Source organism: Pezoporus wallicus, unplaced genomic scaffold (assembly GCF_028554395.1).
Source record: "Pezoporus wallicus isolate ANWC-B61680 ecotype Strahan unplaced genomic scaffold, APGP_CSIRO_Pwel_v1 contig_10120, whole genome shotgun sequence".
In the NCBI taxonomy this organism is placed as follows: domain Eukaryota; kingdom Metazoa; phylum Chordata; class Aves; order Psittaciformes; family Psittacidae; genus Pezoporus; species Pezoporus wallicus.
Window position 1 is genome coordinate 157,658 of NW_026638516.1, and position 17,410 is coordinate 175,067.

Below are 17,410 nucleotides of genomic sequence, written 5' to 3' on the forward strand. Positions count from 1 at the left end.
AGCCCTGCCATGAAGTTTGGGCTCGGTGTCACGCCAGGGCAGTCAGGCACCACCGCCACTGCGTGCATGGACCTCACAACCACAACGGGCTTTGCCTCCTGTGTCAGTGCTCCCGCTGGAGTCTGGCAGTTCAGGGGAGCTCTGTGCTGGGGATGGGCTCTCAGCTTTGACGGTGCTCTTTGAGCAGGGGTTGGGAAGGAGACTGTTGTCATGTGCCTCATCTTTGGTACCAGTCTCCTCAGGGCTGGTGTGGGGCACATCTCCCCAGCCTCTAGTAGGCAGGTGGGAATGTCCTGCTCTGGCTCCTGCACTCTGATGAGCATCTGGTCTGATGGAGGGCTCTGATCTCTGCTCTAGGCCTGGAAGCGCTGGTGCACCCAGATCCTGTCTGCTCTCAGGTAAGCTTTGGCATTGCCGTTGTCCTGCTTCCCATGGGGCTGGGCACCGGCCATGTCCTGAGGGCAGCTCTGTGCTTCTCAGCTTCCTGCACTCCTGTGAGCCACCCATCATCCACGGCAACCTCACCAGCGATACCATCTTCATCCAGCACAACGGCCTCATAAAGATCGGCTCAGGTGAGACATTCCCGCGGCTCCAGGTGCTGAGGAGGGGTAGAGTCAGCAGGAGGAAGCTGTGAGATGCGGGAGGTGGGATTCAGGGAGACATGTGGGAATGTGCTGGGGGGGTTCTGGGAGGGCAGAGGAGGTGAGCGCTGCAGGGCTTCTTGGAGCATCACGAAGCTTGGAGTTATCTTCTCTTCTCTTTGTGTGCTCTGCTCTGTGCCTCATCCACTCATCTGCTTCGGAATCGGCACGGACCCCAGTCTGGCACAGGGTGTTTGCCAATGGTGAGTGTCCCTCTGTCACCTCCCCGGCACATTGGTCCCATCCCTGGGTCCATCTTCCTGCCGTGGGCTCTGCAGGTGTGGGGGGGGAATGTTTGTTCCTTGGGGAATTGTCCTGGGAGCAGAGGGGTCTCCTGGGGGAGCGAGTGTCCCAGCGTGGTCTGCATGGGCAGCAGCAGTGGCCACTTCTGGGCTCCTCAGCACAAGAAAGACAAGAAACTGCTGGCTACTGTCCAGTGCAGGGCCACAAGGATGCTCAGGGCTCTGGAGAATCTCTTTGGTGAGAAGAGCCTGTGGGAGCTGGGCCTGTTGAGCCTGGAGCAGAGCAGCCTGGGAGGGATCCATCAGCGCAGAGCAGGGTCTCCAAGGCGGGTGGGATGGGGCCAGGGACAGGATGAGGAGCAATGGGCAGAAACTGACCCCGAGGGGCTTCACCTCCACACGAGCAAGAGCTGGGTGAGGTCCAGGGTGGCCGAGCCCTGGGGGAAGGGGCGGGGGGGGGGGGGCTGGAGTCAGACCAGAGCCACCATGGACCCGCTCCTGTGTGCCCTGCTCTGGGTGGCCCTGCCGGGGTGGGGGGATGGAGGAGCTCCAGAGGCCCCTTCCAGCCCTGATGATTCGGGAATTCCGGGAGCACAACCGGACTCTATCCCTGGTGCCCCGAGCACCCCCGCGCCCGCAGCCCTGCGGAGCCCCCGCAGCACGGGGCTTGCTCAGGGTTTCTCCTCCCTGAGCAGCTCTCCCGGATGACCTGCGGAGCCCCATCAGGATCGAGAGGGAGGAGCTGCGCAACCTCCACTTCTTCCCACCCGAATACGGCCGTGAGTGCGGCTCTGGGTGTGGGTGCAGGGGCTGGGTACAGGGCTGGGTGCGGGCTCTGGGTGCAGGCTCTGGTGAGGGCTCTGGGTTCAGGCTCTGGTGAGGGCTCTGAGTGCAGGTCTGGGTCTGGGTGCGGGTTGTGGTGCAGGGTCTGGGTGCGGGTGCGGGTCTGGGTGCGGGTTGTGGTGCAGGGTCTGGGTGCGGGTTTGGGTCTGGGTGCGGGTTGTGGTGCAGGGTCTGGGTGCAGGTGCGGGTCTGGGTGCAGGTGCGGGTCTGGGTGCGGGTGCGGGTCTGGGTGCGGGTTGTGGTGCAGGGTCTGGGTGCGGGTTTGGGTCTGGGTGAGGGTTGTGGTGCAGGGTCTGGGTGCGGGTTTGGGTCTGGGTGCATGTTGTGGTGCAGGGTCTGGGTGCGGGTGCGGGTCTGGGTGCAGGGTCTGGGTGTCCCAAAGATGTGGCCTGATGTGGTTCTGCCTTGGTTCTGCAGAAAAGACAGACGGGACGGCCGTGGACATCTTCTCCTTTGGGATGTGCGCACTGGAGGTACGGAGCAGGAACTGCTCTGCCTAGTTTATAGGGTAGGACTGAGGGGGCCTGCATCTTCCCAAGGACTCTCAAACCTCCGTGTGAGCTGGGGACTCATGGCAGCTGTGGAGACATCACTGCTGGGGTCAGCAGAACATGTTCTGTGGCTGTGGCCCCCCCTGCCCCGGGTGCAGCATGGGCTGATCTCTGCTGGGCTCAGCTGGTCCCTCCTCTTCCTCCTCAGGCTGTGACAGCCCTGGGAAGGGGCAGGGGCAGGCTGTGCAGCTCCATAGAACCATGGAATGGTTTGGGTTGGAAGGGACTTAAAGCTCCTCCAGCTCCAACTCCGGCCAGGGCAGGGACTCCTTCCACTGGAGCAGGGTGCTCCAAGCCCCCTGTGTCCAACCTGGCCTTGAGCACTGCCAGGGATGGGGCAGCCACCCTGTGCCAGCGCCTCAGCACCCTCACAGGGAAGAGCTTCTGCCTAAGAGCTCAGCTCAGTCTCCCCTCGGGCAGGTTCAAGCCATTCCCCTTGGCCTGTCCCTACAGGCCCTTGTCCCAAGCCCCTCTCCAGGTTCCCTGCAGCCCCTTCAGGCACTGGAGCTGCTCTCAGCTCTCCCCTTCAGGAGCCTTCTCTTCCCCAGGCTGCCCCAGCCCAGTTCTCCCAGCCTGGCTCCAGAGCAGAGCTGCTCCAGCCCTCGCAGCAGCTCCGTGGCCTCCTCTGGGCTCGCTCCAGCAGCTCCGTGTCCTTCTGGTGCTGGGATCCCCGGGGCTGCCTGCAGGACATCACCAGGGCAGGCTGTGGGCTGTTGGTGCCATCTGCATTGTCCCCACTCTGCCCTGTGCCAGGGAGGAACGTGTGAGCAGGGACGCAGTGTCCGGGGTGCGCTGGGGAGCCCAGCAGGTCCAGAGCCCGACTGGGCTGTGTCCTGTGAGGAGCTCCAGAGACGGCACCAGCTGGGGGATGTCCCTTTGGGAAGCTGTTCAGGGCCGTCCCAGGGCTTGGCCAGGGGCAGACGCAGCTGCACTTGCTCCCTCCCCAGATGGCCGTGCTGGAGATCCAGACCAACGGGGACACACGGGTCTCGGAGGAGGCCATCATGCGGGCCCGGCATTCCTTGGATGATCCCAACATGCGGGTGAGTGCAGAGGCTGAGCCTCAGGGACCTGCCCGGGGATCAGGGATCCCTCCTGCAGGTGAATGGCCCCTCGGCTGGTATCTGCAACGTTGGGCACTGAATGTGTGTGTGTCAGGCTGTGTGCGGGAGTCAGGCTGTGTGCATGTGTGTGTCAGGCTGTGTGCATGTGTGTCAGGCTGTGTGTGGGAGTCAGGCTGTGTGCATGTGTGTGTCAGGCTGTGTGCATGTGTGTCAGGCTGTGTGCATGTGTGTGTCAGGCTGTGTGCGGGAGTCAGGCTGTGTGCATGTGTGTGTCAGGCTGTGTGCATGTGTGTGTCAGGCTGTGTGCGGGAGTCAGGCTGTGTGCATGTGTGTGTCAGGCTGTGTGCATGTGTGTCAGGCCGTGTGCGTGTGTGTCAGGCTGTGTGCGTGTGTGTGTCAGGCTGTGTGCATGTGTGTGTCAGGCTATGTGCATGTGTGTGTCAGGCTGTGTGCGTGTGTGTGTCAGGCTGTGTGCGGGAGTCAGGCTGTGTGCATGTGTGTGTCGGGCTGTGTGCGGGAGTCAGGCTGTGTGCATGTGTGTGTCAGGCTGTGTGTGGGAGTCAGGCTGTGTGCATGTGTGTGTCAGGCTGTGTGCATGTGTGTGTCAGGCTGTGTGTGGGAGTCAGGCTGTGTGCATGTGTGTGTCAGGCTGTGTGCGTGTGTGTGTCAGGCTGTGTGTGTGTGTCAGGCTGTGTGCGTGTGTGTGTCAGGCTGTGTGCATGTGTGTGTCAGGCTGTGTGTGCATGTGTGTGTCAGGCTGTGTGCATGTGTGTGTCAGGCTGTGTGCGTGTGTGTGTCAGGCTGTGTGCGTGTGTGTGTCAGGCTGTGTGCGTGTGTGTGTCAGGGTGTGTGTGTGTGTGTGTCAGGCTGTGTGCGTGTGTGTGTCAGGCTGTGTGCGTGTGTGTGTCAGGCTGTGTGCATGTGTGTGTCAGGCTGTGTGCGTGTGTGTGTCAGGGTGTGTGTGTGTGTCAGGGTGTGTGTGGGGGTCAGGCTTTGTGTGTGTGTGTCAGGCTTTGTGAGAGTGTGTGGGTCAGGCTCTGTGTGTGTGGTCAGGATGTATGTGTGGGTCAGGCTTTGTGTGTGTGTGGTCAGGATGTATGTGTTGGTCAGTCTGTGTGTGTGTGTGGTCAGGATGTATGTGTGGTCAGGCTTTGTGTGTGGGTCAGTCTGTGTGTGTGTGTGTGTGTGTGTGTGTGTGTCAGTCTGTGTGTGTGTGTGGTCAGGCTGTATGTGTGTGTGTGGTCAGGCTGTATGTGTGTGTGTGGTCAGGCTGTATGTGTGTGTGGTCAGGCTGTATGTGTGTGTGTGGTCAGGCTGTATGTGTGTGTGGTCAGGCTGTATGTGTGTGTGTGGTCAGGCTGTATGTGTGTGTGTGGTCAGGCTGTATGTGTGTGTGTGGTCAGGCTGTGTGTGTGTGTGTGTCAGTCTATGTGTGTGTGTGTGGTCAGGCTTGTGTGTGTGGGTCAGTCTGTATGTGTGTGTGTGTGTGTGTGTGTCAGTCTGTGTGTGTGTGTGGTCAGGCTGTATGTGTGTGTGTGGTCAGGCTGTATGTGTGTGTGTGGTCAGGCTGTATGTGTGTGTGGTCAGGCTGTATGTGTGTGTGTGGTCAGGCTGTATGTGTGTGTGTGGTCAGGCTGTATGTGTGTGTGTGGTGTGTATGTGTGTGTGCTGTGTGTGTGTGGTCAGGCTGTATGTGTGTGTGTGGTCAGGCTGTATGTGTGTGTGTGGTCAGGCTGTATGTGTGGGTCAGGCTGTGTGTGTGTGGTCAGGCTGTATGTGTGTGTGTGGTCAGGCTGTATGTGTGTGTGTGTGTGTGTGTGTGTGGTCAGGCTGTATGTGTGTGTGTGGTCAGGCTGTATGTGTGTGTGTGGTCAGGCTGTATGTGTGTGTGTGGTCAGGCTGTATGTGTGTGTGTGGTCAGGCTGTATGTGTGTGTGTGGTCAGGCTGTATGTGTGTGTGGTCAGGCTGTGTGTGTGTGTGTGGTCATGTGTGTGTGTATGTGTGTGTGTGGTCAGGCTGTATGTGTGTGTGTGGTCAGGCTGTATGTGTGTGTGTGGTCAGGCTGTGTGTGTGTGGTCAGGCTGTATGTGTGTGTGTGTGTGTGTGTGTCAGGCTGTATGTGTGTGTGTGGTCAGGCTGTATGTGTGTGTGTGTGTGGTCAGGTGTGTGTGTGGTGTGTATGTGTGTGTGTGGTCAGGCTGTATGTGTGTGTGGTCAGGCTGTATGTGTGTGTGTGGTCAGGCTGTATGTGTGTGTGGTCAGTCTGTATGTGTGTGTGTTGTCAGTGTATGTGTGTGTGTGGTCTGGCTGTATGTGTGTGGTCAGGCTGTATGTGTGTGTCAGGCTGTGTGTGTGTGGTCAGGCTGTATGTGTGGGTCAGGCTGTGTGTGTGGGGGGGTCAGGCTGTATGTGTGGGTCAGGCTTTGGGGGGAGGCGGTGTCAGGTTATGTTTGTTCCCATCCTGTCATCCTTCTTCTGGCCTTTCCTTGCTCTCCGTCTCTCCTGAGTAGCCGTGGCCAGCTGAGGGGCCCCAGCCTGGAGCTCGCAGGAGGGGCAGGATTTGCTCCATTCTGCTTCCCAGGGAACCTGAGCGTGAGCTGGCGCTGGCGCTGCCAGCAGGGGGAATGTCCTGATTGCCTCAGTTTATGCCTTTGCTGTGACCTGCAGGAGTTCATCCTGTCATGCTTGACTCTCAACCCAGACAAGCGACCAACCGCAAATAACCTGCTCTTCCACCGGGTGCTCTTTGAGGTCCATTCCCTCAAGCTGCTGGCAGCTCATTGCTTCATCAACAACCAGTGTGAGTGAGCAGGGGCCCTCCCTGCCCCACAGAGCAGGCCTGGGACCCCCATCTGACAGCCCCTCGCTGCCTTTGCCCTAGACCTGATGCCAGAGAATGTGGTGGAGGAGAAGATAAAGGACCTGGACCTGAATATGGTGATGGCAGAGATCCGGAGAGAGGGTCGGCCCGGAGCACAGTGGAGGTGAGGAAGGGGAAGTCAGAGCAGCCGTGGCGTGAGCCCAGGACTGATGGTGCTGGTGGTGGTGGTGTGATGGCACAGGAACCCTTCCCACTGCTCTTTTCTCCTGCCTCCCCCATCACCTCCCGTCCTCTTTCCCTCCCAGGTACTCCGAGGTTTCCTTCCTTGAACTCGACAAGTTCCTAGAGGATGTCAGGTGGGTTGAAGGTGCTGCTGGGCCCCCGGGCCTGTGTCTGCCCACCTCTGATCCCCAGCAGCTCCCTGCCCGCAGCTCCCTGCCCACAGCTCCCTGGGCAGCACAGAGCCAGGGTCCAGGTCTGTGCCATCGGCCCAGCAGTGCTTGGTCGTGGTGATCCCCTCCGCGCTTCCCCTGGGACTGAGCAGACTTGGGCTGCAGTGCAGGGTGAGGGGAGCTCTGTGCCCTGCTCCCTGCCAGCTCTGCCACTCCGTGGGTGCAGATCCCTGCTCTGGGCCGTGGCATTCCACAGCTCAGCTCACCTTTGAGAGGGCTCAGCTCTGTCCTCCCTCTGTGTCTGCACCAGGAATGGGATTTACCCCCTGATGAACTTCGCTGTTTCCAGACCCCATGCCCTCCCGCGTGCCCTCTCCCAGCCCCAGGAGGACCCTCAGAAAGCCAAGACTCCCACCCCAGAGCCCTTTGATGTGGAGACCAGGAAGGTAAGGCCAGATCCAGCTGGGGCTGGATTCTCCACTGGGACGATGTGGACCAGCTCCACTCCTGAGCTTAGGGCAGGAATATCTCCCTTTAGCCACACACTGAACTCCAGTTGGGTGGGAGCTGTTCTTGTGCTGGCTGCCCAGGACTGTGACATCCCTTTGGCTGGAGCCAGCGAAGTCCATTTTACCTAAGCCCTTCTGGAGCAGCCCCATTGCCTCCAGTTCTTTGCTCTGCCTTTCCTCCTCCCCAGGAGCCCCATGGCACAGGGTACTATGTGCTTTGGTCACTGCAAGTGGGGTTTTGCCCCCCGAGGGGAGCAGGGGGGAGCGTGGCAGGGAAGGACCAGCACAACATGTCCTGGTTTAAGCAAGGCGGTGGCTGGGCCCAGGCAGCTGCTCCCTCACCCCACACTGGAACTGGGGAAGAGAACTGGAAAAGTGGGACTGGGATCAGGACTGTTCAATGGGCAGAGCAGGAGCTGCTGCTCGAGCAAAGGGAAACAAGGAATTCATTCAGCCCTTCCCATTGCAGCAGTTCAGCCACCCGAGGGCAGCTGGGCTCCACCACGCGTCACAGCGACACAAACACCATCACCCCAAACACCCCCTTCCTTCTCCCAGGCTTCCATGCTGAGCATGATGTCCCATGGTCTGGGATATCCCTGAGGTCAGTTTGGGTCAGCTGTATCCCCTCCAGCTCCTTGTGCACCCCCAGCCTGCTCACTGGGGGTTGAGAGGCAGAAAAGGCCTTGGCTCTGTGCAAGCTCTGCTCAGCAATAAGGAAAACATCTCTGTGTCCAGCACAGTTCCAAAACACAGCCCCATCCTAGCTATTATGAAGAGAATGAGCTCCATCCCAGCCCAAACCTGTGAGGGTGCCGAGCAGGAGCGAGGCCATCCATCACCACGGTGTAAGCCAGCACTGAGCAGTTCAGCGCTGCAGTGTAACCCCTCGTGGGTATGAGCACGCTGCTGGTTCGCCCCCCAACACCTTCCCTTTCACAGGCAGAACAAGCCCAGTGCCTTCAGCCTGCTCTCAGAAGGCAGCAGTCCAGGCCAGGATCATTGTGATGGCCCTCCCCTGAACATGAGCTTATTGTCAATGTGCTGCTTGTTCTGGAGGCCCAGAATCGGATGCAGTCCTTGATGGAATGTAGCAAGTGCTGAGGAGGGGAATGATTATTTCCCTCAGCATCCTGGCTGTTCCCCAGAATGCTGGTGGCCGTCCTGCAGAATGGTGCAGGGTGGCTGTCCCCCAGAATGCTGGTGGCCGTTCTGCAGAATGGTGCAGGGTGGCTGTCCCCCAGAATGCTGGTGGCCGTCCTGCAGAATGGTGCAGGGTGGCTGTCCCCCAGAATGCTGGTGGCCGTCCTGCAGAATGGTGCAGGGTGGCTGTTCCCCAGAATGCTGGTGGCCGTCCTGCAGAATGGTGCAGGGTGGCTGTCCCCCAGAATGCTGGTGGCCGTTCTGCAGAATGGTGCAGGGTGGCTGTCCCCCAGAATGCTGGTGGCCGTTCTGCAGAATGGTGCAGGGTGGCTGTTCCCCAGAATGCTGGTGGCCGTCCTGCAGAATGGTGCAGGGTGGCTGTTCCCCAGAATGCTGGTGGCCGTCCTGCAGAATGGTGCAGGGTGGCTGTTCCCCAGAATGCTGGTGGCCGTCCTGCAGAATGGTGCAGGGTGGCTGTTCCCCAGAATGCTGGTGGCCGTTCTGCAGAATGGTGCAGGGTGGCTGTCCCCCAGAATGCTGGTGGCCGTTCTGCAGAATGGTGCAGGGTGGCTGTCCCCCAGAATGCTGGTGGCCGTCCTTGCTGCTGGGGCACGCTGCAGCTCACATCCTGCCCACCATGACCCCAAAGCCTTTCCTGCAGCCAGGCCATCCCAGCCTGTGGCCTCGCCAGCGGCAGGACTTGGCACTTGCCCTTTGCTGAGGTGTGTATGGGGGACACGGTGGTGGGCACCATCCTCAGAGCAGAGCTCAGGCACTTCTGACAGTGGCTTCTGTCTCCTGAACTGTGCTGAGGGCTGAGGAGCTCCTTGATCTGGGTGCTCCTCTCTTACAAACCCATCTGGTATGTGGTGTTCCCCATATGTGTATTTCCCTGTAGAATTCCAGTCATTCCTCATTGATCACCCATGGAACTGCCTTTGTGTTACCACGAGTGAGATGGATGAGATTTGATACTCACATTGGATTCACGTTAAAAATACTCTGGGGGGTTAAACCTGATTCGTGTTCCTGCATGATCCCGTGCAATCCGTCCCTCTAGGAGGCACATCAGTGCTGGGTTCTTCATCCCCACCCGCGAATCAGCGATCACAGCACTCAGCTTGTGCTTCACTCACTCTGCTCAGGGCTTATTTTTAGTGAGCGCTGGAGGGATGAGTCAGACACGTGAGGGAAATGGAAACATGAAGCTGCTGCACTGCCTTTTCCCCTCCCTGTGCTTGTTCCAAGCTGCTTTTCCCCCTCCTGCCCCAAGGAAGGTTCTTGAGTCTATGGTCAGACCAAATGGTCACCTTGGTTTCACCTGCTTTGAGCTGGGACTGGTGACCCCAGGAGCACTGTAGCTGCAATGCAGATTCTGTCTGTCCTAAGAGGCACTGAAATATGGATGCTGGAGGGATCCAAGGGATTCCTTCTCAGTGGACCAGGGGCTTGGAGAGGTTATGGGATCTTCTTGGAGGTTTTCAAGCCCCAGCCAGGCAGAGCTCTAAAGCACCTGGTCTGAATTCAGTTTGTCTTGTTTTGAGCAGAAGCTGGGACTAGAGATGTCCCTTCCCACCTAAATGATGCCTTGATCACAGGCATCAGTAGAGAGGTGAGGAGCAGGTGGCAGTGATGCACCCAACGTCCCCAGCTTTCTCTTTGGTGTCTGCAAGGTGCTGCACACTCTGGTGTAGTTCAGTAGGTGAAGGAGCCTGTAGCCAGACAGGCTGGTGTCACCTGGTGTAGGGACAGGGCACCCACCTTGGGCACAGGCTCTTCCTGGACACTGGATAGCCTGGAGATGGTCAGAAGACAGCGAGATTCCTGGCCGGGAGCTAATGCCCAGAGCTGTTTGTCACAGGGAGGAGCTGCAGCAGGGGGGCACTGGGCCAGAGGAAGGAGTAAGCATGTAACTGCTGGGGGATTCTGCATGAAACCCTGTTAAACTCTGTGCAAAACAGGGCTGTTGATTCCTGGCTTTTGGGGCTCACCAATTCCATGCTCTCTCTGGCTTTCCTTTGCCAGACAACACAACTTCTGGTATGAGCCACTTGTGTGGGAACTTGAAGCTGCTCCAGCTTGAAGCTGGCCTTGTTCCTTCTTAGGAGCCAGAAGCTGATATAAATAAGATGCAGCGTGGGGCTCCCCAGAGAAAACCCCAATTCATTTTAACAATATTCAGTGTTTTGGGTTTGCTTTTTTTTTGTCTGGTTTGAAGGTTGGGCATCTCCATAAGGCCACGAGCGAGGGCAATGTCAAACCCTAACCAAGAGTGGGCAGAGCTTTGGGGGGAAGCAGAAGAATTCCTCCTGGTGGTAAAGTCTCCCCGGAGCTCACACAGGCTCTCACCCGCCTCCGTCAGCTGAGGCCACGGCTCATGGCTGATCCTGAGCTACCTCAACCCTCAGCTGCTCCCCCTGTATAGAGGAGCAGCAGCAGGAGGTCAGGCTGGAGGCTGGAATCGAAGGGTTACAGGACGAATGTGCAAATCGTGCTGGGAGAGCAGAAGTGAAGCAGGTAGGGGCAGGTTGAGGGACCGTGTCCTAGCTGATGTTGATTTTGGCCTCTCCTAGGTGGTGCAAATGCAATGTAACATGGAGCTGAATGAAGACAAGACCCAGTGGCATGTAAGCATTCATTTCTTATTCCACATGAGGCCCTGGGGCAAGACCTGCTGGTCTCTGCACCCACCTGGCATCCGAGAGAGGAAGGTTTGCTCTCAGCCACTTGGCTGCAGCACCCACACCTTATTCCTGTCCCTTTATGATAAAAGCAGCCTGGAGAAGGCTGCAGCCACCAGCTCCCTCTGGCTGCAGGACGGGGAGACGGTGACATCTGTGCCTGGACACAACTCTGCTACTCTCTAGTTCTGCCCCCGCAGATGGGCTCTAACTGAGGAGAGAGCGTTCCTCTAAGACACGCACCCAACCTTTCCAAAGCCATGCCAGCGTGTTGGCAGTTCCAGCACCGCCTGCCCAGAGCCGCAGCAGCCTCAGCTGCTGAGGAGTCAGCCCCTTTCTCTGGTGTTAGTAAAGAGCTGTCTCTTCTTCCTGCAGCTCACTCTCCTGCTCATCCTGGAGGACAGACTGCATCGGCAGCTGAGCTACGACCTGCTGCCCAGTACGTTTGCTTGCACGTGTGGATGCAGAAGCATTGCCTGGTGGCCGTGGTCAGGTTGTGGCAGACACAGTGTGTTTGCAGCCAGCTTGTCTTTCCCTGTGCTGGGAGAGCAGACTAAAGCCTCGTGTCTGCCCGGTACCAGTTCTTGTCCGTTCACACCCTGAGCTTACAGCCTCTGGATCATGTAATAACCTGCACTCTACAGTGAAGGACTGACTGGGAGCCCAAGAAGGGAGCCTGCGCTTTACCCTGGGATGTGGGGTGCGATTACTGGGGCAGCTCTGGTGAATCCTTCCCTCATTCCTACCACTGGTGCCGGCCACACCACATCTCCCAAAGGGGAAAGTGAACTCTCCTCTGGGGAAAGGTGCTTCTCCTCAGAGTAGGTCCATCACAGCAGGCTCCAGCCTGAAAGATGCAGGTGCCTTCTGGAAGCATGTGGCTGGAGTGGCTCCTTTGCCTTACAGCGAAACTAAAGCATAAAGCTTGGAAATGAATGCTTGGGAGTTGCTGCTTCACTAGCCCCTTGTGTTTCACTGCCTGCAGGTAGTGGCTTCTTCATACTGAACCAAAACAACCCAAAACCCCTCCAAAGTGACACATTGCCAAGGCTGGTGTGCTCTGTGTGAGCTGGGGCTGGATATCAATCCTGCCCACAGCCTCTTGTTCAGAAGAGTGCACTGCCCCAGGGTTACTTAGCAGTTACTCACCCACCCACAAGTGGACGGCGTGTGCCCTGAAGGTGTCTGTGGGTTGGGATTGGGGCACTTTACTGGTAGAGGAGGAACTAAGAGATGCATGTTCATGTTCTCACCATTCCTTGTCTCTGCAGCTGATAACTCCAAGGACTTGGCCACGGAGCTGGTGCATTACGGATTTATCCACGAGGTGAGCACCTGTGTCATTCCTCATCTGTGGGGTATGCACCGTGCTACTTCAGTCCCCAGACCAGGGGACGCGTCATGCCTGTGAGGAGGAACTGCTCCCCCATTGCTCCTCCAGGCATTCCCCATGGAGCATTCCTTGCAGTGAGCTGACACTCCCCCCCTCCCCGCCATGCTTCGCTCATGCCCAACTCCAGGTTGCTGTTCTGAGGGGCCATGGGGTGCAGGGCTATTTACACCACCCTGGCAGTGATTGTGAAGGTGAGAACCAGAGGAGAGACAAGGAAGGGAAGCTGAGGCCACCTCCCACCTCCCGGGGGAATTATCCTGGTGTTCTTAGCTCAGTTTGGGGCTTTCTGTCTCCCTGAGGGAGTTCAGGGCAGTCCAGGCATTGGGACCATCCAGAGCATGGAGAGAATGTCATTTTTGTACAAGTTAGTGCCTCGCTAGGCCAAGTTCTGGAGAATTCCTCATGCTGGATGCTGCCATTGGACACAGAAGGGTCAGCTTCCCCGAGTGAGGTGTGTGAGCACACCTGCACTGACACACCACGGGGCTTTCTCTGTGGGGCTCCCTGGTACTGCAGAATGTAGCTCACACAGGTCCACGTTCCACCCACCTTCCACCCATTACCTTCTGCTCGCTTTCTCCTAGGAGGTAACCCCCTTTAACACCCCTTCCCCTCTCTGACCTGCTCCACAGGCACCAAGTACCTTTTCCTTTGGATGGTTTTAACTGATTTATACCTTGTCAATTACCTTGGAATTGTGCTTCTTGTGCCTGGCCTGAAGCACTTGGCTCTGGTTTCCCTGCATCCATGGTTGCTGTAACAGCAGCCACCAGCAGCCTCCTAAATCTTGCTTTCAAAGTCCAATCCTTCCCTAAAGGAACAGTAGGGATTTGGCAGCAGTGATGCCAAAAGGTGCTTCTGAGCAGCAAGTAAACGACTGATTCTGCATTTGTCACTTGAGTGAGGTTGTTGGGTTTGCTCCTGGTGATTCCAAGCCTCCCTGTGACACGAGGGGAGCATTGGGGGTTTCGCATCCTTTACACATCACTGTGTATCTGAGGAATTCCTTCTCAAGGAATGAACATTCTGATACATCAGAAGCCACCTGAGGAGGACAGGGAAGAGATTTCTAGGCAAAGTAGTTGCCAGCCCAACAACAAGTGACATGAGTTTGTGTGTCTGTTGGCAATGAGGATATTACAAACCAGATGATCATAGAAAATAACCTTAGATACAGCGTTCAGTTAAACTGAACTAAGCAAAAGAAGCTGGAGCTGTTCTGTTCCTTCTGAAGCTCCAGAGAACTCTGCTTCTCTGCCTTTCTCTTGCACCCCACAGAGAAAGGCTCCATTCTTGGTTGGCCATTTGGTATTATCTAGTAAACAGGATAATCACAGAATGGTTTGGGTCGGAAAGGACCTTAAGACCATTCAGTTCCAACCCCCTGCCATGGGCAGGGATGCTTCACACTAGACCGTGTGACCCAAGGCTCTGTCCAGCCTGGCCTTGAACACTGTCAGGGATGAAGCATTTACCACTTCTCTGGGCACCCTGTGCCAGCGCCTCAGCACCCTCACAGGAAAGAACTTCTTCCTTACCTCCAGCCTGAACTTCCCGTGTCAGTTTGAACCCATCATGCCTTGTCCTATCAGTGCAGTCCCTGATGAAGAGTCCCTCTGTGGCATCCCTGTAGCCCCCCTCAGATACTGGAAGCTGCTCTGAGGTCTCCACACAGCTTTTCTTCTCCAGGCTAGTAATAATCTTAGCAGTATGTTCCAGATGTGCTTCCAAGCTGTTCTCTTCCCATAACAAGACTCGGATTTGAAGCTGGCAGCTCGGGATGGAATCACTTCAGGAAGATGTCCAGGGTAGCCAGTACACATGGATCCGCTGACGTCCATGTCCTTTATTTCCTTTCCTTTAGGATGACTGTGAGAAGCTGGCAAACTTCCTGGAAAACGCCTTCCACAAGTACCGCTCTCCTCTGCTGTGAGGGGCCCTGGAGCAGGGCGGCGGGGCAGCGCGGGGCCCCCGGCCATCGGATGGACACGGGGGCTGCGGCAGTCCCCGGGGTGTGCGCCTGAGCTGCCTGTGATCACAGCCAGCAGAGGAGTCACCAGCACACACCAAGTCACCCGTGCATCAGGAGAGCTCGGGACCAAGCAGGAATCATGGCCTGGTCCCCACTCCTGAAGCAGCGAAGCCAAAGGGAGTTGTAAGGTGGGGGAGTCCCTTCCCATTGCAAAACTGCTGCTAGAATCTCCCAAAGTAATCCATTGTCCTCTGGGAATGATAAGCTTTTGTTACTGCAGGTCTCAAAGCTATCTTCTTCCTCTTTGCTGGCTGGGAGCACTTGGAGAAGGGAGGAGAGGGACAGGCTTGGAAAGCTCAGGCGCAGTTTCCCATCTGCTACATTCCATTCTTTATACCCAGCTTCTCCCAGTTTATTCAGGCTTTCCCAGCACTGTAATGCCTGGTCAGAAGAATTGCAGACCTTGGTGTAAGCCAGAGGACTTTGTGAGCTGGACTTGAGCTGGCAGGCGAAGAAGGTCCAGAAATCCAAACCCATCAGTTGGATCAGCAGAAGCCTCACTGGTGCTGAACATAACCTTTGTCATTCCCCAGTTTGTCTTACGGCCTTCCAAAGTCTCATGGCACCTTAAGGGGAAAACCCCTGATGGCTCTTCCTTCCCTGTCTCTCCTGTGGTGGTTGGAACTTCAGTCATTAGCCTGGAGAAAGGGGTGACCACCTCAGGTGCTGCACACAGTGGGTTCAGTTGGTGATTTGTGTTGCAAAAGCCATGCAGTGCTGCTCCATTGCTTTATGCTGCTCACGCTGTGCCATGTGAAACCAGCTCTATCTTCTTGTGGGTGTTGTGCCTGTGCTGGTGCTGTGCCCGTGCCAGTGCTATGCCTGGGCTGGTGTTGTGTCTGTGCTGGTGTTGCGCCCATGCGGGTGTTGTGCTTGTGCTGGTGCTGTGCCTTTGCCAGTGTTGTGCAGATGCTGGTGCTGTGCCCACGTGGGTGTTGTGCCCGTGCAGGTGCTGTGCTGGTGCTGTGCCCATGCTGGTACTGTGCCTGTGCCAGTGCTGTGCCCATGCCGGTGCTGTGCCCATGCTGGTGTTGTGCCCCTGCAGGTGCTGTGCCCATGCTGGTGCTGTGCCTGTGCTGGGTCTGCCCTGCGCTATGCTGCCTGCACATTGTGGTGTGGCACCAGCTCTGTGGGCTGGCTCTGCTGTGCTAGGACATGATGCTGAGCTGCTGACCCTTGCTGCGCTGTGCCACCATCACAAGCTGACAAATCAATAAAGCCTCAAAGCAGCTCATCAGAGCTCTCCAGCAGCCAATGGCTCTGTCATTCCTTGGTCACCCTCAGCAGTACGGTGGGAAGTGGTACCCTGAGCTCAGCAGACTTGTCCCCACAGGCAGGCAGGTTGGGAGAGGATGGATTCAGTGGAGAGACATCATGGAGCTGTGTGATTCAGAAATCCTCCTCCAGAGCAAGTTTGTACTTGCCTCAGAAACGGAGACGTTCCTTCACATACCAACTGCTTCATCTCCCCGATGAGCCAGTTAGCTCTTCATCAGCACCATCATGGAAGCATGGAATGGTTTGGGTTGGAAAAGACCTTACGATCATCCAGTTCCAACCCCCTGCCATGGGCAGGGATGCCTCATGCTAGACCTTGTGACCCAAGGCTCTGTCCAGCCTGGCCTTGAACACTGCCAGAGATGGGGCAGCCACAGCTTCTCAGGGCACCCTGTGCCAGAGCCTCAGCACCTTCACGGAGAAGAGCTTCTTCCCAATATCTCATCCAATTCTTCCCTCTTCCAGTTGGAAGCTGTTACTCCTCATCCCATCCCTACAGGCTCCTGTCCAAAGCCCTTCTCCAGCTTTCCTGTAGGCCCCCTTTAGGCACTGGAAGGATTGCTGGAATCCCTTCAGCATCTGGTGGCCCTTCACTGGACTCTCTCCAAGCCCACATCTGTCTTGTCTGGGGGAGCCCAGCACTGGGTCCAACACTCCAGATGTGCCTCCCTGGTGCCAAGCAGAGGAAGGCTCAGTCCCCTTGAGCCTCTGGCAGGGTTTCCCCTGGTGCAGCCCCGATGCCACCAGCCTTTGCCACGCGGCACGGCGCTGGCTAGCATGTCGTTTGGTGTCCAGCAAACCTGGCACCAGGATGGGGGAATCCTGCCCACACAGCTGCCAGGCAGACACCATTCCTGTCGGACAGGAAAGGAGCCGTGTCCTCAAACACGTGGAGCTCAGGCTGAGCACTTCATGAGGATTGTAACTGCTGCCCAGAGAGGAGAGTTGTGCTGTGCACACATCTGAGGGTCCAGTCTTAACTGGAAGATTCCACAATGCAGGAATCCCCTGTGTCTCCAGAACAAGGTTTCCCAGGGGGTGACTGCTGTCACTTAAATTTGGGCTTGAAATAAGGGATGATTTTGTGTTCCACTCCACGTATTGTACCTTTATCTCCCAGATGAAGGGAACTTTTGGAGTGTAACTTTCTCACCGTAAGGGTAACTCGATGCTAAGTCATGTTTTAACTGCCTTTGGTGAGCTTTATTGGCCTGACCTTTTGAATCCTTTATAGAGAAGCAGTCAGGCTCTGTAGATTTCTTTGGTCACAGCACTCTCCTGCCACTTTAACCAGTTAAGTGTAAGGCAAAAGGGCACGAATATCCATCCCCCCAAGGGCTTTTTGCCTTTGAAGCAGGACTGACACCTTAAGATGGGATGTCTTCCGGGGGCTCGTTTCAAAGGAGCAATAGCACCCAGTGACAGACCACCCGTGCCCGGCTGTTCCACCAGCCCTTACACCGGGAAACACAGAACCACCCAGGCTGGAAAAGAGCCGCAGGATCACGCAGTCCAACCGTGCCCCAGCACTGCCAAGGCCACCACTAACCCATGGCACTGAGGGCCAAGGGGGGCCGGCGTCTGAGCACCAGCGGGCCGGTGCCTGCAGCCCTGTCCTGGGCAGCCTGTTCCAATGCCCGAGCACCCTCTGGGGCGGGAACTGCTCTTCCCTGTGAGGGCGCTGGCACAGGGTGCCCAGAGGAGCTGTGGCTGCCCCATCCCAGCCCGAGCTCAAGGCCAGGTTGGACGCAGGGGGGCTCGGAGCCCTCCCCGGCCCCCCCGGGCTCCGCCACCACAGCCCACGCCCGCCCCGCGC

At 57.2% G+C, this 17,410-nt stretch overlaps 1 protein-coding gene and 1 long non-coding RNA gene across 3 annotated transcripts in view; both read left to right on the top strand.

The window, feature by feature from the left end:
* The window catches only part of NRBP2 (nuclear receptor binding protein 2), a 29,035-nt gene extending 14,500 nt beyond the window's left edge, over positions 1-14,535 (top strand). Inside the window, exons 5-18 of one of the 2 annotated variants that reach the window (XM_057411169.1) lie at positions 358-398; positions 481-575; positions 824-847; positions 1,582-1,665; positions 2,147-2,202; positions 3,228-3,323; positions 6,013-6,145; positions 6,227-6,329; positions 6,472-6,522; positions 6,869-7,004; positions 10,784-10,837; positions 11,267-11,330; positions 12,163-12,218; positions 14,149-14,535. In XM_057411169.1, the coding sequence (XP_057267152.1) occupies positions 358-398; positions 481-575; positions 824-847; positions 1,582-1,665; positions 2,147-2,202; positions 3,228-3,323; positions 6,013-6,145; positions 6,227-6,329; positions 6,472-6,522; positions 6,869-7,004; positions 10,784-10,837; positions 11,267-11,330; positions 12,163-12,218; positions 14,149-14,217 (1,062 nt within the window). In that variant the 3' untranslated portion in view covers positions 14,218-14,535. The remainder of the gene's footprint in view (positions 1-357; positions 399-480; positions 576-823; positions 848-1,581; positions 1,666-2,146; positions 2,203-3,227; positions 3,324-6,012; positions 6,146-6,226; positions 6,330-6,471; positions 6,523-6,868; positions 7,005-10,783; positions 10,838-11,266; positions 11,331-12,162; positions 12,219-14,148) is intronic. The other variant, XM_057411170.1, reaches the window with a different exon arrangement.
* Positions 14,536-15,273: 738 nt separating this feature from the next.
* On the top strand, positions 15,274-15,564 carry LOC130600104 (uncharacterized). The gene is made up of 2 exons (XR_008972377.1): positions 15,274-15,327; positions 15,362-15,564. It is a non-coding gene; the product is annotated as an uncharacterized LOC130600104 (long non-coding RNA).
* The last annotated feature ends 1,846 nt before the right edge of the window (positions 15,565-17,410 follow it).